The following is a 24,492-nucleotide window of genomic DNA, read 5'->3' as shown; positions in this document are numbered from 1 at the left end:
AATCAAATATTTTGAGATGATGGCAAATTACTAAATAGGATAAGTAGAGCCCTCTTCTTCCCAGGCCCTGTCATTGGAGCCCTGTTCCTAAGATGACCATGATGCCAGGAAGGATAGCAGGTCTGCAGTCACAGTCCCTAAATGTGACCAGGTTTTTGTTTGTTTCCTTGCTTTGCAGATTGGTAACAGAGTATAAAGAATATTGCTGAAGGACAACATTTTCCACCACATACATTTTCAACAGGGCTAATAGAAGGGGAAAAAGAACTCCGGGGACATACATGTCAAACCACTGATGGCCCTGGTGGCCACCTCTGGGGAAGCGTTCCCTTATTTTATGTACTTAGAAAAGGAATTTAACAAAGTGCAAACGTGTGTAGTTTTAAATTCCTTCGAGTGTTTCTATAATGAACATGGAATACTTCTTAAGTCAGAAAACTAAATTAAGGGGCGCCTGGGTGGCTCAGTCGTTAAGCGTCTGCCTTCGGCTCAGGTCATGATCCCAGGGTCCTGGGATCGAGCCCCACATCGGGCTCCCTGCTCCGCGGGAAGCCTGCTTCTCCCTCTCCGACTCCCCCTGCTCGTGTTCTCTCTCTCGCTGTGTCTCTCTCTGTCAAATAAATAAATAAAATCTTTAAAAAAAATAAATAAAAAGAAAAAGAAAAAAAAAAAGAAAACTAAATTAAATGATCCAAACTGGGAATAGGGGATTCCTGTTTCCAAGGAAAAGAGGATGGCATGAATAACTTTTTTAAGGCGCTTTAAAGCTATAGTTCTGTAATGGGTTGAGAAAACCAGCCCGTTCTAATCTCCCTACTATCTAAAGAAGTCTGAGATATTAAAAAAAACCCAACAATTAAGTAGGAAAATGGACCAAGGGCATGAACACAGTTCACAGAAAAGGAAAAGCCAAATGTCCCTAACACTCAGGTGAAGAGCTTAATCTCCATCATGATAAGAGAAAAAGCAAATTAAACTAAGGTATCATCTGTCCTCTATCAGACTGACAGAAGTCCTCGAGTTAGATACCATTCTGTGGGCAACACAAGGAAATAGCTCCTCCCACTAGTTGGATTGCAAAATGGTGTAATTCCCTGTGGAGGAGAATCTGGCACTACTTATCAAATTATTTATTCTTTGAAGTAGCAATCTTCATTTTCTTGAAATTCAGACTACCCCTACATCTGTACATGTACAAAATTTTATGCACAATTACTCATCACAACCTTGTTTTCATGGTTTAAAAAAAAATGGCAGCAACCCATCTGTAAAGAAGGCAGGTTAAATACATTGTGATACGTCCACATAATGGAACACGATTTGCTGTAAAAAAGTGAGGAGGAGCCTCCTCGAATGATAGGTAAAGATCTCCCCCGCATACGATTAAGTAGAAAAGGATGAAACAGAACACTATAGATAATATGCTGTATTTTGCATAAAAAGGGAGGTGGGAGATATGAATGTGCATTTGCATAAAGAAACACCAGGAGGATAAGAAGAAGAAGAAGAAGAAGAAACTAATAAAAATGTAAATGGTGAATGGGCACAGGGATGGAAGAGTGAGATTTCACATGTGTTCACTTTTCTAGATGACTTTGACTTTTTGGAACCATGTCAATGTATTACCTGAAAAGAAGCAGAACTGAATCAAACAAACACTCTCATTTTGGGTCTCAGAATGGCAATTTGGGAGCACAGATTCAGGTGGCAACCCAAAATTTGACCCACTAGGGAAGAGAAGTCAGGGTTTATTAAAGACAAAAGGGAATGCTTGTCTATGTCGTTTGCAAAGAATTCTGGTTGGTGTTGGCAACAGAAAACTAGTCCTGGCTAACCATAATTGCTTGTGAAGGCTATCACTGAGCAAAAACTTCATTCCTATGCCAAATTGCAGGTGCTCCTGCAGAGGCGTGGGAATATTTGCTGTTTGGCCCACTGCAAAAGTCCATGGTTCCACCCTGTGAGGAGTGTGCATAAGGCCCACCTTAATGGCCTCCCAGCTCCATTTTAAAACCCATTGATGTAAATCACTCCTTTTTATTGTACCTTTCAAGCCTTCAAAAATGAAATTAAATCAAGGGGAGGTGAAAGGGGCACAAAACTCTCTCAATGATGAGAACACGGATTGTACATGATGAGTACAGAGGGGAGGGGTGGAGAGGGTACCATACATTTCCAAAAGCCGTGTTATGTGATTTTGTTTAGCTCGTTAACTTTCTTCTTTGTGTCAATCTCTGTAGGTAATAATTGAGAAATCATAACATACTTAATATTAGAACTTGAGCCCAAGATAATTCTCAGGGTTTTGTTGTTGAAGGAACAAACTAGAGTATTAGTTTCTTGATTGATTTTTCTTCTCGTTCCATCCTTTTCCTTTATAATATGATTATAATTAATTATCACATGGTAAGCAGGCCAACAAATATCCATGAAAGAATTTTCATGCCCAGAATCTCTACCTTTTACTACCCTGATAATGAAAAGACCTAACAAGTACCACATGATTTCACTTGTCTGTGGCATTTAAGAAACAAAACAAAGGAACAGAGGGAGAAAAAAAAGACAAACCGAAAAACAGGCTCTTAACTACAGAGAACAAACTGGTGATTACCAGTGGGGAGGTGGGTGGGGGGGGGGTGAGGGAAATGGGGGAAGGGGATTAGAGCACACTTAGGATGAGCACTGAGTAATGTATAGACTTCTTGAATCACTATACTGTACACCTGAAGCTAATATAACACTGTATGTTATTAATCCTGGAATTAAAATTTTAAAAAAATAATGACAAGACCTGAAGAACTGAGATGTTTAGGAATCTTCAGAAAAGGCAAGCAACCCCCTCTCAAGAAAATGTTTTTGCCAAATTCAAACTTGGTACAAAAGCTATAAAGGAGCATGCCTGAGCTGAAAAGAGTCCATTGTCTAATCTGCTCTTTATGCTTTGGTTTTATGTGACTTAAATATAAGCTCAGAGACCTGACAGCCCTCCCTTCGAGGGAAGCATGCTTGGCCAGGGTGTTGAACGCTAATTCACTGATTCTACTGAAGAATTTCCAAAAACCCATTTCTGCCTGGCAGGCTGAAGGAGCGTTAAGAGGGCCACTGTGGCTGGAGGAGAGTCAACAAGGGCCGGGGCAGGGGCACGGGGAGGAGATGAGGTCAAGAATGGCCTTACAGGTGCTTTGTTAGAGATGCCACCCAGGGAGAATGCATGTGGGAAGAGAAAGCTCCAACATTTGAACACCCAGGAAAGGAGACAAAGGACCACCCAAGTCAAAGATGGGAAAACCGTATCAGCTGAGAGAGCCACGGGAAGAAACTTTCCAGAGGAAATGTGACAAACTACTGAGAATTCAGAGGGAAAAAAAGATTTTAAATATGCATTGGATTTGTGACGACAGCAGGTTTTAGAGGTGATCCCCACAAAGGGGAATCTGCAAATACTGAGGCAGAATCCAGCTTAGAGTGGATTGATTCATTAGCGGAAAGTAAAGAAACAACAAGTATAAGAAACTTGAGAAGTTGGCTTTGAAGGACAGGGAGAGAAAGGGGTAGTTAGAGCAGAAAGTGCATGAGGGTAGATCGAGGCATAATTGTGGGGAAGAGGAAAGGAGACTTTTTTTTTTTTAATGGGGAAAGTGTGAGGCTGGGTGCTAATGAAGCTAGGTGTACAGTTTTTGTGGCAGGAAGTTCCTTTATAATAGCGTCTATATGTTCTATGAAGTAGAAGACAAGGTCTCTGCTCAAAGTTAGGGAAGTGATAGTGGCATCAAGGAAAGTTTGAAACAATCATTGTTAAGAGCGGGAGAGTAAGTTGACCAGAGAAGCTCGGTAAGGTCGCTGGGCAGTGCTGAGGCTGCCCTTGACACTAGCGATTATGAATCAGTCCACAGGGGCACCAGCCTGCCCTGTGGTGTGAGTCTATCTAGTTACACTCAGCTGCTTGCGTACTGGCATGTGTTGGCTTTATCCAACTTTGGGCCTTTGCCCACATTTATAAAAAAAAACACAGAGGACTTCAGGATGCTGAAAAATGAGTTACTGAATGGATGAACCATGGAATCTAAGCTGGCTGGAGAGGGAAATGAAAACAGAAGGGGGATACATACAGGGAATAAGAGGAGTGGTCCAGAACCTGATGGTCCTGACAAACTTGAATATCCACTGTACTCCCAGTAACAGACTAAATGATGAGAAATAGTGGTCAGAGAATGGATGGAAGGTGGGGCAAATCTGATCCTGAAAAAGATGTGACTGAATAGAAGGATGGAGAAGCAAGACACAGACCATTTTGGAAATAAGGGCATGGAACTAAGAGGTGACCATGTCGGGTGTGTCCCCATGCACGTGAGCACTGATTTGCTGAAATGAGATTCAATATGAGGGAGTATGGTAATAAGATAATGTGAAAAAATCTAGTTATGTTTACAACTTTTGATTTTATGGAATTAAAAATATCCAACTTTTGTTTTTGCCAAATAAGAACATTTTTTAAGAACACCACCTATTATCACCATTATTCGTTTAAAAAAGATTTTAACTACCCCCTCACCTCCAAATAAAGGACATAATCTCAGATTAAAGGACCAATACTTCCCAAAAAAAGGCAGTGTGCTTATTATATACACACATACACACACATTATACTATCTTCATTTTTCTCAGCTTGCCAGGATCAAACTTCCTGCAGGTTGAAATGGTCCATGTGATACTGTGATTTATAGTAAGCAACAGATGTTTGGTCTTCATCCCTGTTCTGACATAGAGCTCGTAAAAACCTTGGAATTTCCTAAATGATAAGAGAGATAAAAGTGCCCTTTAATTTTTTTTTTTAAGATTTTTTATTTTATTTACTTGGCAGAAAAAGACACAGCGAGAGAGGGAACACAAGCAGGGGCAGAGGGAGAGGGAGAAGCAGGCTTCCCGTGGAGCAGGGAGCCCGATGCGGGGCTCGATCCCAGGACCCCGGGATCATGACCTGAGCCGAAGGCAGACGACGCTTAACGACTGAGACACCCAGGTGCCCCTAAAGGTGCCTTTTATGTCAATGAGATGACTTTTGGAGAGCTGGCCAGGTAACCTAAGGACGGGGGCTGGTTGCCAGGGGAACCATGTGATGAGAAGGGTGGAACTTTCAGCTTCCCCCTCCTTGGCCTGACCCCTGGGGAAGGGAGTGGAGCTGCAGGTTGAGTTCAATCACCAGTGGCCAATGATTTAATCAATTATGCCTATGTAATGTAGTCTCCATAAAAACCCACAAGAACTGGGTTCAGAGAGTTTTCAGGCTGGTGAACACATGGAGATGTGGGGAGAATGGTGCACCCAGAGAGCACAGAAGCTCTGTGCCCCTTCCCCATCCCTTGTCCTGTGCATCTCTTCCATCTGGCTGTTTCTGAGTTATATCCTTTTATAATAAATAGGTAAGCTAGTAAATAAAATGCTTCTCTGGGTTCTATGAGGCACTCTAGCTAATTAATGGAACCCATTAGAAGGGGATCCCACCAAGGGCACCCCTAAGGGCATCATTGGAACCTCTGATTTATAGACTGTCCTCAGAAGCACAGGTGACCATCTGAACTCACAACTGGCATCTGGGTGTGTGTGTGTGTGTGTGTGTGTGTGTGTGTGTGTGTGTGTGTGTGTGTGTGGCAGTCTTGCAGGATCAAGCCCTTAACCCTGTGCCGTCTGACACTCTCTCCTGGTAGGTAGTGTTAGCATCAAGCTGCACTGGAAGACATCTTGGGGGTGTCCAACATATGGGGGGAAAAACCCATATATGTTGAAATTGGTATCAGATCTGAATCTTTAATGTAGCATTTGAGAAGGGCTACTTTTACTCTGGTCCAATAAAATTCTACTTGCCACATGAAATAAATTTGTACTCTTAAAAATGCCCTTCCTTGATGAGACTTGAGCAGTGAGAAGTGGCAGTGACTAGAAATGGCCCAGAATTGTCTTTTAACAGTGACCAAAGATCCTCCTTGTACAATGTTACTATGTCATCATCGTCAGCAATTTGCCAGAACTTTCCATAGATTAAAATAAAAGATTACAATTTAAGTCTTCATTTCTTTTCAGATTTATCTAACTTTTCAGTGGATCCTGTGCAAGAGCAAAAAGCGAATGCTGCTGTGGGAGGATCTCCGTCAGTCCATTGCATAGATGATGAGGAAATAATAGATAGTAGATGCAAATCAGATGCAATCACACGTGACTGTTAGGAAGATATTTGGGTCCCAGTCTCTACTAGGCCACTAATAGTAGAGTGATTGTGGCCAAATTACAACTTCGTGTTCCCTAGGCATAAAGTCAGGGGGTTTCTAAAGACTCTTCCAGCACTCACATTGTATGTAAAAGTAAGTGGTGCTTTGAGCATGTCTAGAGAGAGCTCACAACCTTTCAAACTTCAGCATGCCTCACAATCACCATGTGAAAAAGAAAATACCAAGGCTCTGTGCTTGGAAATCCTGCTTCGGGAGGTCAAGGACGTCGGGGCCCAGGAATCTCCAGGTTCAACAGGCACTTCGGGTGATCCCTGCATCTTTGTTTCCAGGATCACATTTGGAGAAACACTGTTGGGGGCCTATTTAATGATCCTGGGTCTGACCCATGAACCAAATGAGAGGAAAACTTTGGCCAACACCTGTTCTGCTATTTCTTCTCTCAACTCAGGTTTGGACTTAAGCCTTTCATCTCCCTTTCTCTCCTACTATCAAGATGTATATGGAAGTTCTGTGACTAAGAACCCATCACAGTACCTGTGGGCAGTGTAGGCAGTGATCATTCTCACTAGCTAAAAATAACTGGCCAGAACAGAAGCAGCCTGGTAAAAATGGACAAACAGCAGAAGAAGCCATGGTGGGAGATGGGAGAGGTGATCTAGGTTTGGAGGCTCAGAAGATGGTGGCGAGCCAAGGAGGAAGCAAAACTTAATATTCTGTAACCTATCCATATCTAATACTATCTAACAATCTTCTAAAGAAGTAAGTCTATTGCAATATTTCCAGACCCTATTGTTCATTTATTGTATTTATTTCTTAGGCCTTCAAGTTTCCCAAGAACTTTTCCCATTTTTAAAGTTTAAAAAAACCCGGTTCTGCTCAAAACCTTAGTGTGTGTGTGTGTATTTGTTGTTGTTGTTTGTTTCTCATTTTTAATCAGAACATAATACAATCAAGAAATAGCAGCTCCCTATTTCTAACCAATGCTGCTGTGTCTTTATTTTGAACATCTGCCTCCAGAGCCACTTAATGGCTGTCGGTGCAAATTCAGATGGAAAGGACTGAAAAATAAAATTTGCAAGTGGTGCCTGTTGAGAGTTTCTACTATTTCAAAATCTATAAGAAACAGTCAGACTACTGCTGGGGTGGGGGGTAGAGGCAGTGTGTGGACTGAAATCTTGTTCCGCACCTGCACATTCTGACCCTGCCTTCCCCATCTCCTGCTCCCTCTCCACTCCTCATAGCTCTCTGTTTCCTGCTATGAACTTGAGACTTTGGAGTGAGGGAAAAATAATCAGATTTGTCTGGCTTGTGCATATCAGCTGTGGTCCGATGCAATACTTCCTTGACCCAACCCAGGCTGTTATAAAATTTAATGACTTAAATTAATATTCCATCCTTCTATTTTATTTTCAGTTCTTTGTCCCTACTGATTGACCTGTTAGCCTTCTGAAAACATTTTTTCAAAAATCTTTACTGTAAGAAATTGAAGATGAACTTTCTAGATATAGCTCTCTGATGTTTAAACCAGTCAAATATCATTTATATTTCATTTGAATTTCTAATATTAGTGTATAATCATACAAAATTAGGATCTGATTTATCCCTGCTCTCTCCCTCTCCCATCATACATCTCCTCATATACCTTCAAGCATGGAGCAGAATTGAAAGGTTGAGATGGGTGAACCAAAATAGTAGTTTGGTTTATCCAATGAGAGCATAAGAAGAAAGGCTAGACTCAGAGCCGCTATAGTACATTGATATTAAAGTTAACCACTAAAACTTTTAAGTTATTTGTTACCAATTCTCTTTACAAATTTCTCCTTAAAACTCAAGTCACTGATGGAAGCTTATTGTGAAAGTTTATCTGTGAGTCTTAAGGCCATCTACTTTGTATGGAGTCATTGCACTGATAGAACTACCTTAGTTGGAGGGCAGCATAATTTCAAATGGTGTCAAGTAAATTCCAGGAGATGCTGAGTTGACATGTGCACTATCTCTGGAAGTATTATGGTTTGGGGGCAACCCATTTTTCAGCATATGAAACTTATAGCTCAACTATGACTAAGAAATATTTTTCACAGAACATAGTCACAGTTCATTTCAGTTCGGAATTCTCCATCCCCACTCTGCCGCCCACATCTACACCTCCTCTGTTGGGTTTCATGTAGTTAAGTAGCATTGGTTCTATTGAGCTAACTAGCTACCTCTTCCCAAGTCTGAACTACAGTTTCTCCTTCTCTACTATGGGAGCCATAATATCTTCCTTCCAGTAGGAGTGACATGAGAATTTGTTAAAAGATAATGACAGAGGAGCACCTGGGTGGGCTCAGTCTGTTAAGTGTCCGACTCTTGATTTCTACTCAGGTCATGATTGCAGGGTCATGGGATCAAGCCCCACCTTGAGCTCCATGGTGGGCATAGAGCCTACTTGGGATTCTCTCTCTCCCTCTCTTCCCCTCCCCCATTGCCCCCCCCCGCTCCCATGCATGTGTATACATGCTCTCTCTCTAAAAAACAAAAACAACAGCAACAATAAAAAAGATAAAGACAGAGAAGTTGTCTGACAAATTAAAGCACAATAGAACCATGGTAGATTATTTAGATATCAATCAGTTTGCTGTCATTGAAAATGTCAGTAGAACTAGGAAAACTACTTTATTTACTTATCAACACATATAGCTCTCAACTTTCTGAGAGCTCTTCTAAGTGATTTTAAATATTAACTCATGTAATGCTCTTATCAACCTTATAAGACAGACCCAATTTACAAAGGATGAAACTGAAGTAACTTGACCAAAGACACAATGAAGTAAGGAGCAGGGCCATGATTTGAACCCAGGAGTCTAGCTATATGGTTTACCCATTTAACCACTATGCTGAGCTACCTTGAGAGACATCCTGCCTGACTACGGCAGCCACATTAGCAGGTTCAGTCCTGAATGTGCAGACGGCCCTGGGGAATTTAAACTTTTATTCAACAAATATTTATTGAGTACTTATTTTTTTTAAAGATTTTATTTATTTATTTGAGAGAGAGGGAGAGAGAGAGAGAGCACATGAGAGTGGGGAAGGTCAGAGGGAGAAGCAGACTCCCCGCCGAGCAGGGAGCCCGATGTGGGACTCGATCCAGGGACTCCAGGATCATGACCTGAGCCGAAGGCAGTCGCTTAACCGACTGAGCCACCCAGGCGCCCAGATAAAGTTTTTTTTGTGTGTTTTTTTTTAAGATTTTATTCATTCATCTGATAGAGAGAGAGAGAGACAGTGCGAGAGGGAACACAAGCAGGGGGAGCGGGAGAGGGAGAAGCAGGCTTCCCACGGAGCAGGGAGCCAGACGCGGGGCTCAATCCCAGGACCCCGGGATCATGACCGGAGCCGAAGGCAGACGCCCAACGACTGAGCCACCCAGGCGCCCCGTCCTTATTGAGTACTTATACTTTTTTTTTTAAGATTTTATTTATTTGACAGAAAGAGACACAGGGAGAGAGGGAACACAAGCAGGGGAAGTGGGAGAGGGAGAAGCAGGCTCCCCACCGAGCAGGGAGCCCAACACGGGGCTCAATCCCAGGACCCCGGGACCACGACCTGAGCTGAAGGCAGACGCCTAATAACTGAGCCACCCAGGCGCCCCAGGTATTTGTAATTCCTTTGCCAGGCACTGTGCTAGGTACTATAAAGATAAAAGACACCTTTCATGCCCTTGTGGAGTTTGTCAGATGGTTGTTGAAATAACAACTCAGGGAACACCTGATAAGAGGCTATTTCCTTTCCTTTCAAGTCAACAAGAGTAAGCTGAGTCAAAGAATTCCAGTTTGAAGTCAAATCCCTGCCTTATCATAGGTAGTCTTTGACTAGCCTCCCAATCTCTACCTATTTATCTGTCAGAAAAGAAAGCAAAGGAAACCTGGATGACTCAATAGTTAAAAAACTAGGGTTGCTTCCGGCTGATCCTAGGGCAGATCAACTGATTGGTCTTGTTACAGGCTCCTTCCCCCAGACTGCAGAGAGACAAGGCCAAGAAGCTAAGTCAGAATAGGTCAACTTTTAAGGGACTGCTCTTAACACCCATGTGGGGTACACGTGGTACACTTGTTCTGGAGGGAATGTTGATTTCCTCACTGGTTTTACATGGTGGGAGGGTATGGAGGGGACTGAACATCACAAAATCGGAACAAGTGATGAAAAGAAACAGGCCATTTGTCCTCATTGCTAACAAACCAGTGCCTCCAAAGTACAGAAAAGGAGCATGCTACTGTCTTCATGTTGTTGCGTTTTTAAAGGAAAATAGCAATAAAGGTCAAGATAATACAGGAAACATTTATATCTATTCTCAGGAAGCATATGGAAAAACAGCAAATGAACAAATGAGGGTTTAGAATACAGACATATGCCCAAAAAGACCTACTCAGATAGGCACATTTGAAATCTCCTTGTGTGGGTCACAAATCTCTTTCCACTAACATCCAATTCGGTCTTGGGTTGTGGATAAGAAAGTCAAGCTGAGGGGTGAGGAGTGTGACTCCAGGTCACAACCTTCTGTGTGATCTCTCAGGCCCAATGTTAGCCAATCACAGAGGCCTTCCCTGGTGGACCTTGTGGTGGGGGGGGGGAAGCTGACCTCCCCATAGCACACTTCGTGCAAAGCCAATGCACAGTGTCTGTGTGTATCGCACGGAGTCTCTGGAGGGATCCTCAGGCCCTCCTCCCTGGTGAGGCTTACATATATCTGCATTCCTAGCCCTATCACCTCCATTTGGAGGCCTCCTTATTGGGGAGCCCATGGTTAAGTCATTTTTCAGGCACTTCTGCAGAGACCACCTTCTAGGCTTGGGAGGAGGAGGACCCTGAAGACACTCGCCTTCACTTTGACCCAGTATTCAGTATTTTCACTCCAACTCTTCCCCCAGCTCTCTCCCACCCCCTCCACAAACTGGCAGGAGCCTTTTGTCTGGGGTTTCCTGTTTGTGCTGGCCCTGTTCCAGGGGGGAAAATAAAACACTGGGAGAGCTAGGGCGTCCCCAATTTGCCTCTTGCTCCTCCAACCCTCTAAGCATTTAAAGGCTCCACTGTTACTCTCACTTTGGCTTGTCCTAATTGATCACCTTGATACCTTCGGCTCTCCTCAGGTCAGCTCTTGCCAGGCAGGACACTAAAACAAAAGGATAGCTTCCAATTGTGATTGAAAGGTAAGTATTTGGACTGAGGTGACTCTAATGCTGGGGCAGCCTAGGTAAGCAGACCCAAACCTAAGCCGGTAATGCCTCAGGGCTAAGAAATCAAAATGTTGGAGAGGTTGTGGAGAAAGGAGAACCCTCGTACACTGTTGGTGGGAATGCAAGCTGGTGCAGCCACTCTGGAAAACAGTGTGGAGGTTCCTCAAAAAGTTAAAAATAGAGCTACCCTATGACCCAGCAATTGCACTACTGGGTATTTACCCCAAAGACACAGATGTAGTGAAAAGAAGGGTCATATGCACCCCAATGTTCATAGCAGCAATGCCCACAATAGCCAAATGCCAAAATAGCCAAACTGTGGAAAGGGCTGAGATGTCCATCAGCAGATGAATAGATAAAGAAGATGTGGTCCATATATACAATGGAATATTACTCAGCCATCAGGAAGGATGAATACCCAACTTTTACATCAACATGGACGGGACTGGAGGAGATGATGCTAAGTGAAATAAGTCAAGCAGAGAAAGTCAATTATCCTATGGTTTCACTTATTTGTGGAATATAAGGGACAGCATGGAGGACATTAGGAGAAGGAAGGGGAAAATGAAGGGGGGCGGGAATCGGAGGGGGAGACGAACCATGAGAGACTGTGGACTCTGAGAAACAAACTGAGGGTTCTAGAGGGGAGGGGGGGTGGGGGGTGGGTTAGCCCGGTGATGGGTACTAAGGAGGGCATGTACTGCATGGAGCACTGGGTGTTATATGCAAACAATGAATCGTGGATCACTACATCAAAAACTAATTAAAAAAAAAGAAATCAAAACCTAAAGACAACCAGTCACAAACAGCCAACTTTCCTATATAAGGCAACTGCTCAAGCTAGAGCCAATCAAATAATTTCCACGCTTTGCTTCTCTGTCTTTTCTATGCAAGTCTTTCCCTGAGGCCCCAGGGGGCTCCTAACCACTTGTGGTTTGGTGCTGCCTGATTCAAATCCATTTCTACTCAAATAAACTCTTAAAAACGTAATATGCCTCAGTTTATTTTTCAACAGAAGTATCCTAGCAAAAGTAGACAAACAACCTTCAAGGAAAAGCTGGGTTAACTGCTGCTTTTCTCTGAATTGTCCTGGTGCCATTGCCACCCTGATAAATTCATCAGTCACATCAGCTTCAGCTGAATCACATTGTTGCTTGTCAACCAGGATGTTTTGGATGATGTTCAACTGAGGAAGTTTTCTAGTACAAATAGTCAGTATCCGTAATCATTTCAAAGCACTATGTGTAAGGAGAGTCAGTCAAATTTTGCACCCCTCAAAGTCAACTGCACCTGAGACCACAGAAGAAGGTTAGTAAGCTGTTTCCTGAGTGCTGTTGGGACAGGCAGGGTGTCCGTGAGGCTGCTTTTCCTACAGCTACTCTGATGGGGGAGGAATTGTGGGAGCTTCTCTTTCAGGAAATGGGCAGCAGACTTAAAATTAACTTCTCCTATGGCTCAAATTAGCAGCTGATTAGATAGAAAGGCACATATTGTAGGTGAAAGAGAAAGATCTACCTAGTTCTTAGATTACTTTGACCTAGAATTGTGTATGTTAAAAAACTAAGCTACAGGGGCATCTAGATGGCTCAGTCGGTTGGGCGTCAGACTCTTGATTTCTGCTCAGGTCATGGTCTCGTGTTCGTGGGACTGAGCCCCAAGTGGGACTCTGCAGTCAGCATGGAGTCTGCCTCAGATTCTCTCTCCCTCCCGCTCTCTCAAATAAATAAATAAAATCTTAAAAAATACAAAACTAAGCTTCAATAAACATGTGAGTTTGCTTTAAAGTGTCTTTAACCCCAACTATAAGAATAATGAGAAAGTACAGGGTGGCATGGCCCTTGGCAAAAGAGGAGATCACTCCCAGAGGTGTGCAGAGCAGGGAAGGATGCCATGATGACATGTTTGTCTGTGTGTGTGTGCACACGCACACACTCGTGCAAGCGCCCATGTGTGTGCACACTTGCTCGAAGGTTCAGTTCACTGGGACAGCCTACATTTTGTGGGTATATAAATTAACTTTAGCACTCTGTTAATAAATCAAGTTACTTGAACCTCAGTTCTACTTGGTAGCGGAAAACTCATCAGTTTAGGGCACATTCGATCCATTCAAAGTTAACTCAGCCTATTTGGGGCTCTCTCCTTGCTTGGGAGTCTGTGACGCATTGTGTCGTAGAGGTAGGAAGAGGTTGGACGGTTGGAAGTATCTGGTCCTCCACTGTCACAGGTGCCCAGTGGGTCCTGCGGAGACTTACATCATTCCACTTGGTTGTCCTCATCGCTTCTGCTCTCTGGCATCCATGGAGATAGCTGCATTCCCATTGAGCTTCTGCTTTTATGGTTTACACTGTTACTACTCAATGTCTTGAATCCCTGAGGTCCCTGTGGGGGAAGAAAGATCATCTTCCCTCTAAGCTTCTGAGTTCTTGGCTGAGACCCCTGTAATAAAAGTCACATTAACAAGAGAAACAAACCCACAAGTTTACTAACATGATACCTCATGTGTAAATGGAAGATACCCAGGGAAAAGCGAGTAATAACTCCCTGAGACGGCTTAGCCTCTGGCTTAAATACCTTCTTCAGCTAAAGACAAAAGAAGGAAAGGTGAGGTGGGCTGGTTATGGGGGAGGTTATCAGGAAAAGCAAGGTAAACACGAGTAAGGTTTTTATACAGATTTAAGTCTGTGCCTCCTCCAACGATAAGTCTCTTATAATTAAGAGTGATCCTTCTTTTCTTGACACAGAGAGGGAGATATCCTTATAAGTGGAGGTTTCCTTTATAAATACAAATTTCTCTTGCAAAAAAGTAACTTCTACTCCATTTTCAGAGCTTACCCTGTGTCTGCAGTTACTTGAAATAATCCTATGCCAAAGAGATCTATTTGGGGATGGCATGTTTTGTACCCCTCAAAGTCAAAAGCACCTCATACCACAGAGGAAGGTTAGTTAACTGTTTCTTGAGTGCTATTGGGACAAGCAGGGTGTCCCTGAGGCTGCTTTTCCTACAGCTACTCTGATGGGGAGTTTATTGTGGGAGCTTCTCTTTCAGGGTTCCAAGTAGGAAATGGGCAGGAACCCACACCAGTGACTCACTCTGGCACTCTCCTCACTAGGTCTCCTCCCTTCTCCAGCTTGGAGGACTTTGACCTAGTGGCAGGGAGGCAGGGGAGGGAAGAAGCAGATCAGCCCTCTCATTCTGTGTCAGCTTCAGCTGTTAGACATCAGAACTTGAGAACATAATGTCCTCTTTCTTCTGCTGCAACAATTCTCCTTGGGGCCACAGAGACCTCATGTCTAACAGCCAATGGACAGTATGGGAAGAGGGAGCATAACAGAGTATAAGCAAGTGAGGATGCTGATGATGGGGGTGCATCAGTTAATATTTCCTACCATCATTTTGCCACATATGCTTAATAATAGTAGCTAGCTCTGTTATGCAATTTCTCCATGCCAGAGGCTTTACAAACATCACCTCCTATAATTCTCATATGAATCTTATGAAGTGGGTATTATTATCCTACTTTTGTAACTGAGAAGATGAAAGCTCAGAGGTTGAACAACTTGCCTAAGGTTACACAGCCTGTAGGTGATGGTGCCTGAACATGAATCCAGGTATTTCTGACTCTCAATTCTTTACTCTTTCTACTGCTTACTTCTCCAAGAGATACAAATCAAAAACACAAGCCAAAGCATGCACTAGAATCTAGCAGAGAGCGGGCATCTGTAAAGCAGATTGTGAAAACACCCTATCCTTGATTCTTAGAGCTTTGGCCCCTTGAGATACTGAAGCAGCACGTGTAAGGAGGATTGGTCAAGCGGATAGAAGCTCAGAAAGGACCAGGCCCTTCCTTGGGAATGGCTGCAGGAAAGAGCAGAAGAACAGATGATCTCAGATCCTTTAAAAACAGTCTGAACAGATGGCAGAGACTCATTTTCCAGAACCTGCTCTCAATGGGGCCAAGAACTATATACTTTATGGCGTCATTTAAAGAAGCCAAACTAAAGAAGTGTGAACAAGTCCCGGGACAAAGTTGGAATGCTATGGAGCTGGGGAGTCAACTTTGGTTGCAAATGGGCATATAGGTACCTATCTGCCCATTATTTTTTTACGTCTCTCCCTGATTTTCTATCCAGCTCTACTCTTCTCTCACCTGTTACCGTAGGTTCCAGAAAGCAAAGGAGCAGAAGCTGCTGTCACTGGGGGATGGAAGCCAGGAGCATCTGTCCGTGATAGTGTGTGTGAGGAGCAGCAAACATATATGAGCAAGGGACCAACGAGGAACGTTCTGGCTACAAGGGTTGCTCGAGGTAAGGAGTAAAACTGCATGAGCATGCCAGAGTTGGGCACTCGGGAGGTGGGTGATAACGTGGCCCTCGGGAACTCAAAAACAGAGTGGAGATGAGGAATAGGAAGCAGCACCATCAACTGGAAAGCTCACTGACTTTGGAGTCATCAAGATCTGGCCACGAAGCCTGACATCTCCACTCATCAATGACATGACCCTGGGCACTTTGGTTAAGCTCCGTGGACGTCAGCTTTCTCATTCATAAAAGGATTCTAACAAACACTGTCATCCTTACACAGTGGTTTGTTAAGCACGCAGCTTGGGACCATGTAGACAATGGGTTCTGTCCTACATCAAGGCTCACATACTACCACCTAAGGGATCCTTCATGGTTTCCACCAGATCCTTAGAGCACATACCAGGTTGGAGTCTCTGCCCTGTTATGTGCAAGGCCCTGTGCTAGGGCTGTGAAATCAACGGGCACAAAGCTGGGGGAGGATGAGCGCTGAATGGCTCCTGCTCTATTCATTTTCTGCTGCCACAGACCCACTTACTACAAGCTTAGCATCTTTAAACAGCACACATTTATTCTCTCACAGTTTCTGTGGCCTGGAGTCCAGCACAGCTGAGCTAGTTCTCTGCTCGGGGTCCCACCAGGCTGAAGGCAAGGTGCCAGGGGGTCGGTGTCCTCGCCTGAGCACTTGACTAGGAAAGAAACCATTTCCAAGCTTGTAAAAATTATCAGTGGAACTCAGCTCCTTACGGCTATAGTATGAATGTCCCTGTTTTCCCGCTAGCCATTGACCAGAAACCACCCTCTGTAGCTACAAGCCACCCTTGGGTCCTCGCCACGTGGCTCCCTTCACAGACAGTTTCTAACGTGCTTCAAGGCCAGTGGGAGGGTCTCTCTCCCTTCAAACATCTCTTCCCTTCAGAGAAGGCCCAGATCCATTTTTGAGGTGTTCACCTGCTCAGGTCAGTCTCACCCAGAATAATCTCCCTTTTGCTGAATTCCGAGTCAACTGATTAGAGGCCTTCGTTACACCTGCAGAATCCCTTCACTTTGCCAGGTAACCCAACCGCATCGCAGGACGAAATCCTGTCCACGGACACTCACAGGGGAGAGAACCACACGGAGCATGGACACCAGGGGGCAGAACCTGGGAGAACATAGGAAAATTCTGCCGGCTACACCTGCTTAGTTGTACTCCGCTCCAAGGGGGGACTGAGGGTGAGCCTTACTCACCACCTGGCGGACACCCTTGTGAATCAGCAGCCAGTTCACTTGGCAATGCACAAGGTGATCTTCCTCCTTGTTAGGACGTTTACAGAATCATAGCGAGCGGTTCAGACACCACGCCCTGAGAGAATATTGTCATTCTGGGAGATGTTTCGCCCTGGGGAAGCATTTTTTATCATCTCAGACACTTTCCATTCCATCCGTCCTGCAGACAGCTTAAGGCTATAATGGGCATCCAGAGGAGTACAGGTCCTGTGGCCTGAGATCTAAGTTTAGAAATACTTTCAGTCTAAATACGGGGAAACTAAGGCCCAGATAGGACCATCTGGCCCCCTGCTCTGGGGGCAGCGTCTTGCAGCGATGTCCTGATCAAAACGTCAAAACACCCACAGATTGGTTTGCCTTGGCTGTCAAAGGAGAGAAGTATCCACTAAGTAGGATTCCAGCAGGTTGTCTAATGAGTAGGTGACGATTGGAGAATTGAAAAAAATACTAGCCAGTGTTGGGTGGGTTGAGTTGTTTTCCAAATAAAATTTAATATCCTGCACGAGTATTACTGTAAAGAAGAAGAGATTGGTAAAAATTATTTTCAAATTAATTGAAATTGAATTAATGGAATTAGTTGGGGAATATTTCTTTTGCATAAAGCCTTTTTTTAATCTCGTTTTCAATGAAAAAACAATTTTGTATTAATATTAATCAGTTCCATGAGACAAACCACATTTTGAAAGAAAGTAACTTACAAATCTTCCACAGTCTATTAGGATTAAAACAGCTACAAAATTATCTTGCTCATTACCTCCTATCAGATTACTGATAGCTGACTGATCTACTGGGCTCCACCACCCTTGCCCCTCCAAATGATTTTTTTTTTTTAAACATCTCTTTCAGGCTAGGCTTCTTAATGATGCTGGGCAGAACACTGTTTTCCCTTCAGGAAGGATCTCCTATGCTGACAAAAAGTGGGGTTAAGCTTGAGAAAGACTTGCTGGATTCAAAAGTCAGAATTCAAAAGTCAAACGGGGAGAGTGGTTCTGGGTGTGTATGTGAGGGGAAGACTCCAGAGTCTGACCTGACTCAACCCTTCAATGCAAGGGAATTTAAAGAGCTGGCATGGTGGGAGCACGGGCTAGTTTTAGTAAGAAGGGCCATTGGCTGAGCCTAGCACCAAAAGCACACTGGCTTTGGAGGGATCCTCACCAGTGCTGGTGGCAAGGACCAAAGCCAGAGCCCAAGGAAGTGAAGTAACCAGAATTCTCATGTACTGCTGTTGGTAATGCAAAATTGGACAGCCACTTGTGAAATCAGTTTGGCAGTTTCTTGTAAAGTTAAATAGACGTTAACTGTATGAGCCACTCATTCCACTCCCAGGTGTTTATTCAAGAGGAATGGAAATACACATCCCCCAAAAGACTTGTGCGTGACTGCTTATAGCACCTTTATGTATAATGGCCTAAATGGAAACGGTACAAATGTCCATCAAGAGGTGAATGGATACACAAATTGAGGGATAGTTGTATCATGGAATAGTCATTATCAATAAAAAGAGACAAATACCAGTACACACAACATGGATAAATCTTCGCAGCATCTTGCTGAGTAAAAGAAGCCAGATAAAAGAGTACATATTGTATGATTCCATTTATTTAATTTTTTTTTTTTTTAGAGAGGGAAAGAGTGGGGGGAGTGGCAGAGAGAATCTTAAGCGGGTTCCACACAGAGTGCAGAGCATGACCTGAGGCTCGATCTCACAAACCTGAGATCATGACCTTAGTGGAAACCAAGAGTCAGACACTTAACTGACTGAACCACACAGGTGCCCCTGTGATTCCATTTAAATAAAGGATTAGAGCAGGCAAAATCAAAGCTGTATTGAAAGAAATCATATCAATTCTTGCCTGAGGCAGGGATTAGGGCTCTATCAACTGCAAAGGGGCACAAAGGAGATTTTGGGGGTAATGAGACTACATCTTAATGGTGGTGATGGCTACACAGGTGTATACATTTGTCAAAACTCATCAAACTGTAGTCTTAAAAATGAGTGCATTCAATTGTATGTAAATATTCCTTATTGTATGAATATTAAACCAGATAAAGTTGATTTTTAAAGCATTACCCAGGCTCAGGGCTTCCACTGGAGAAAACTCTGATGTAGATCACTCTGCATGTCTCTAGAGACATCTGAAATTCATGCTATGTTTCTTAATTCCAATGGAATTCCTATTTCATTGATAGGAAAACACTATAGGGACCAAGATGGAGTAGATGCACTTCTCCCTACTCCTCCTGATAAGTGTAGCTAAAAAGACTGGACATTATAAAGCAAATGTAAGACTTTGAAAGTGGACAGAAAAAGGAAGTCTGGGGAGCAACCTCAGAACTCAGGGAATGATGTGACAGTGGATTTCCTGAGTTTTGTTTTTGTCTCATGTGTCCCGGATCAACTAGGGAGGAAACTAACCTCCCATAAACACCAATGGGTGCACACCAAAAAAAGAAAAAAGCCTCCAAAGAAGTCTGCTCTTTCTAGCAAGACAGAAAACTTTTAGACAATAACCACCCTACTCAAGCCACAGAAACAACTGAGGCCCCACCCCTACCTGGCCAACGAAGGCACCCCCAAGCAGCAGAACTTGATGTTCTTCCTTAAGTGAGTACTATTTCTTCTAAAAACAACAACGACAACAACAACAACCACCAAAAAACCCAAAACCTAAAAAACTGTTAACATTTTCAATGGCACTGGCTGTGCTTTGGGGTAATTATGGCTAATGGTGGTTATCCTACCATAAGGGTGCCTCACTTCTGGAGGAGCTAAGATAGCCAAATGGCCCTTATATCACTGTCTTCTGTGACTATTATATTGCCAGATCTCTAATACAAATATGCTATTCCTCATTCTCAGACTGGACCCTTGGTTTACAAAATATAACCAGTGTTCTCTGACAACCCGACATTCAAACTGTCAGGGTGACCTGGTAACCAAATCATCTTTGGCACTTCCTAGCTAGCCACTTGGTACCGCCAATGTATTTACTTCTACTTCCCACTACTTTAACTCATGGCCTGGCACACATGAACAAAGAAAGAATTCTAACAATAATTAGATGTGAGTTACACAGTCCACAATTTTGCCAGTGGAGCCTCAATAGTACCATAAGAACTGCCCCATTTTTCAGGCCCACAGTATGAGAAGAACTCTAAAGACAAAGAAGGCAACTCATCCTTTTCCTTGAAGGATATTTATAATTATTCAGATTTAATCTATTCAAATAAAATGTTATCCTTATAAATGTATGCTTTAGTATTTGTATTTTTTCAGGAAGGACAGAAGTAATTCCTATACAAATATCTGTCAGCCAGTGTTGGAGAAGACCTTATCCCAATGTTTGAAATGCCTTGTCTGTTAAGACTGAGTGGGCATTTTACATGATGTTGTAAACAGTTTATAAAGCTTTATAACACCAACGGTATCTCTACTACCCACATCGTCCAGATCCAGCAGGAACAGTAAAAATCTGAAAATTGCGTTTGGAAAAGAAGCTTGCCATAATATATGTTAAAAACGGCCCTGCCCATAGCATGAACATGAAATCTATAGCTTATAAAAGACTGGCATTCTCCTCATATGAAATATTAATTTGTAGGACTTTGGGTCTTCCCAGCCCTTTTTGCAAACTATACATTAGTTAAATGGTGCTGTGTTGGATTCTAACAATACATACGAGGTGCAACATTTCATTCCCAAGTAGGAGAGGCTCTAGCAATTGATCCAGGTGATCATGAAATAACAATGTTTTAACATTTGTGTTCATCTGTTTTCACATTGCTTAAGCCTCACTGGAAGGGATTTTACCAAGCCCCGCTAACTAATATGGCTGTCAAGTACTAAGTTCTTATATCTTAAACTCCTACCTCTCACAATAAGCAACTGTCAGTCCCCCTCATTTTATAAATTTATGCCATTAATATCTCTTTTTCTCCCTAGGCACAGGGATTAGCAACCTACTCCCCAAGACGTTCCAAATCAGTAGTGGCACCATCATGTTCCCAAGGGTGACCTGAGGCCACAAGGACAAATGACAGACCCGATCCTCTAACCTACACCTGCCAAGGAATAAATTCCAACCTGTGTTCCTATGTTGTTCAATGATCGTCCTCAACATGAAGTCCATCTCAATACAATTGGAAAGACTGAAGAAAATCTCCAAGGAGATATTTTTCAACCTACCTGTCGTCAACAAGAAGATAGGTCTAGTGTCCATTGCAAGTATCAGCAGCACATGACGGTGATCACACACCATGGTGTTTGCTATTTTGCTGCATTGTTCCATCTGAACTTTCTGGTTTGGTCAATGAGTCATGACTAGGAGGTAAGGGGGATTCACTCTCAAAGACCAAGACTACCTCTCTCTGATACCATGCCTTGACCTGGTTTACTGTCACTGTGGTCTTGTGTTCAGGAGCTAAAAGATACAATAACATTTTGTTCCTTTAATTGTCACATTAATATACAAGTTACTTAAATGCTTCTAAATGGTGGGTCTGCTCTCATGTGCCACAAGGCACTAAGGGAGAATCCCTATAGGAAGATGTCTTTCACATGAGATAAGAAGTGTGACAGTTAGGCAGCAAAAGTTAAAAAAAAAAAAAAAAAACAGTCTCCCTAAATGTTACGGGTAACACAACTAGGCTAACTTCACAGAGTTTGTATTTTCCTTTTCCAACTTAGTGGAAAAATTCAGAGATAACTAACAACTGATAGATTAGTGTGCTAGGCCATTGACAAATCTGTATTGTTAGAAGCCAACATCTCATTCTATCCTAGGCTACATTAAAAATCAACCCAAACACCTGCAGAGTATAATGCCATCTTAGAAAGTATTTACATGAAACATTAGAATTACAATTAGAAAGGTTTAGATGAAACATTAGTACTTACAACATGTTGCAGAAGCTGAACCTTGAAAAGAATGTATTCTAAACTTTCTTACCTGGATACTAACAGATAGTGAACACTAGATATTAAAGAGTAGACTTGGAAAATAAATCTGAAGAACCAAACATAAGAAATTTTATGAAAAATCAAATTTAAAATAAAACATTGCTAAAGAGGCAACAAAGAGAATTATAGAATAAGAAAATGACAAAAAGCTCTACATTCCATTTGTTTAAAATTCTGTTGTTTTACTTTTCTTTTTAAAATGACTTACTACACAAAATAGATTAATCATAATTCCTGGTTCATAGGACACATTGGTTCATAGTTCATTGGGCCTCTATATAAATATATTTGATTGTACTTGAATAATACAATGATCTCCTGGCACCACACCACACAACTCAAGAATTAGAACTCTGACCCTAACATTGACTGATAACTACTCTTCCCCTGTCTTCTTCCCTGCTTTACACCCTCCAGCCCAGGGGTAACCCCTATCCTGAATTTATGTTTATGATTCCCTTGCTTTAAAAAATATTTTATCACATATATATGATTGCCTAAATATCATATTGTTTTTAAGGGTATAACTTGTTTATCCATTCTCCTGCTAATTTACCCATTCTTCTATCAATGAACATTTGGATTTATTTCTGGATTTTTGCTATTATGAATGACACTGGACATTATTAGTAGTATTATTGTTATTATTTTCAATGTCTTCTGATGCACATGGGGAAGACTTTCTCTGTGGCTTATAGCAGAAGAATTACCCTGCCATAAGATAAGAGAATGCTCAACTTAATGAGATAATCCAAATTGTTTTCCAAAGCAGTGGTTCTAATTTAAACTCTCACCAAATTATAAATAGGTGATCTCTTGGTCTATGATCTCCAAATCTGGTATTGTCCTCTTAATAGCTGCCAATAGAATAGATGCAAAATGTCTTGTTAATTTCCCTGATTACTGAGGTTGAGCAAAAGTTTATGTTTATCAGCCATATGTTTCCTCTTCTGTGAAATCCCTATTAATGTCTTTTGCCAATTTTGTCATTTTTTATTAATTCACAGGAGCTCCTTATTCTGCGTTGATATGATATTAACTCTGTAGATTTTATGTACTGTAAATATCTTCTTCCCATTTATAGTCTGTCTTTTCACTTTTTGATGAAAGAAGTTCAATTTTACTTTGCTACAATAAAAAAATTCATTCTCCTTTTATGGTTAAATGTCTTTTTGCATCTCATTCTCCCATATTTTCTACTAAACATTTTAAAGTTTGGCTTCTGACGCTTAAGTCCTTGATCCATCTGGAATTAATTTCTGTAGATAAAGATAAATACATATTTTTCTTTTTCCCTTGTCAACAACCATTTTTTACTAGTCCTATTTATTGAAAAGTCCCTCCTTTCTTTGCTGATCTGCCGTGCTACCAATATCACATGTCAAAGACCAAATAGGTGGAGGTCTGTTTGGAGACTCTATTCTGCTTCATGGGCCAATTTCATTGGTCAGTTGGTTTATCTTTGTGGCAATACCACACTATCTTAAGTGCCATAGCTTCACAGAAGTTCTGATATTTAGCAGGGTAAATCTCACCTCTTTCTTCTTTAGTAGTGTCTTAGATGTTCTTGGCTCTTTTCATTTCTTCTATTTTAAGATCTAATCTTGTCAAGGCTGCTTTTTTCTCTTGGTGCCGTTTGGAACTGTGTACTTAGCCTTGAGAATGCTGCTAGTAAACACTAACAATCTAAGGAATATAGAAATAAAATAAAATACTCTCTCCTCTCTATTGCAGAAAAGCAGGAACTCTCCTGAATCATCTAGTTAGTTCTGAAAAATTGGTACATTGAAAGCACTCACAGTCGTATTAATGAATCTTGTTTTAATTTCTGCTTAACTATGGAGTCTTAACATACATAGACTTAAAAGGTTATTATAGTCTATGAAATGTAACCTATAACCACTACAATTCTGCAATTCTAGCTTGTTGTCTTACCTGATAATCAGTTGCTCTGTTTAATAATATGCATATTGGCATCAATATCAGTGAGGTTTCTTAGGTAATCTAGAAGAACTTCACCTTCATTTACCAATGTGACTTATGCATAAGAGTAATAAATCTTTCAGCTTTTTTTTTTTTCCATCACAGCATGCACAGGAAATAACATTCCTATAACAGACGGGGATAAATGGACAACAGTGCTTATGGACAAGGTGAATGGCTTAGGGGCTCGCTCCAGTGCCCCAGGCCCCACTGAACCTTCCTGATGGCTGAAAACATTGGTCATCTCCATATACATAAAACACATGATGCCCCAGAATATAGATCGGGATGCTCTACTTTATTCAAATGAAGAGTTGACTCTATCTCATTTTAATTAAATTAATAAATAAGCATTTATATATACTTAAATCTGGTTCAATTTATGTCCCTTTACAAAGCAAGTTGCTTGAACTGAACCACAGGCAAATGCACAGTGAACGTAAGTTGAGCCCATCTGCTTTTCTGTGAGATAGTATTCCAAAATCTAATTTAAATCTAATTAGAAATGCCAGTAAAAGTTTGTTCAAACACTGAACTCGTTAAT

The 24,492-nt window shown here is 42.0% G+C and overlaps 1 protein-coding gene across 5 annotated transcripts in view; it reads left to right on the top strand.

Annotated features, from left to right (window-relative positions):
- The window catches only part of CASP3 (caspase 3), a 29,471-nt gene extending 22,439 nt beyond the window's left edge, over nt 1-7,032 (top strand). For 3 of the 5 annotated variants that reach the window (XR_015767733.1, XR_015767731.1, XR_015767732.1), the window contains 2 exons: nt 4,862-5,075; nt 6,079-6,163. Coding sequence is in view for 2 of the 5 variants with exons in the window: in XM_088020910.1 (XP_087877036.1) it covers nt 6,079-6,162 (84 nt within the window). In the remaining 3 variants the exon portion in view is untranslated. Of the gene's footprint in view, nt 1-178; nt 407-4,861; nt 5,076-6,078 lie in introns of those variants that run through there. The other 2 variants (XM_088020910.1, XM_088020911.1) reach the window with 2 other exon arrangements.
- The last annotated feature ends 17,460 nt before the right edge of the window (nt 7,033-24,492 follow it).

The sequence above is a fragment of the Eumetopias jubatus genome, unplaced genomic scaffold (assembly GCF_037043125.1).
Source record: "Eumetopias jubatus isolate StellerSeaLion01/CBP00866 unplaced genomic scaffold, mEumJub1_p1.0 scaffold_2, whole genome shotgun sequence".
In the NCBI taxonomy this organism is placed as follows: Eukaryota; Metazoa; Chordata; class Mammalia; order Carnivora; family Otariidae; genus Eumetopias; species Eumetopias jubatus.
Note: the sequence above shows the minus strand (reverse complement) of the source record. Positions and strands in the feature narration are given on the sequence as shown.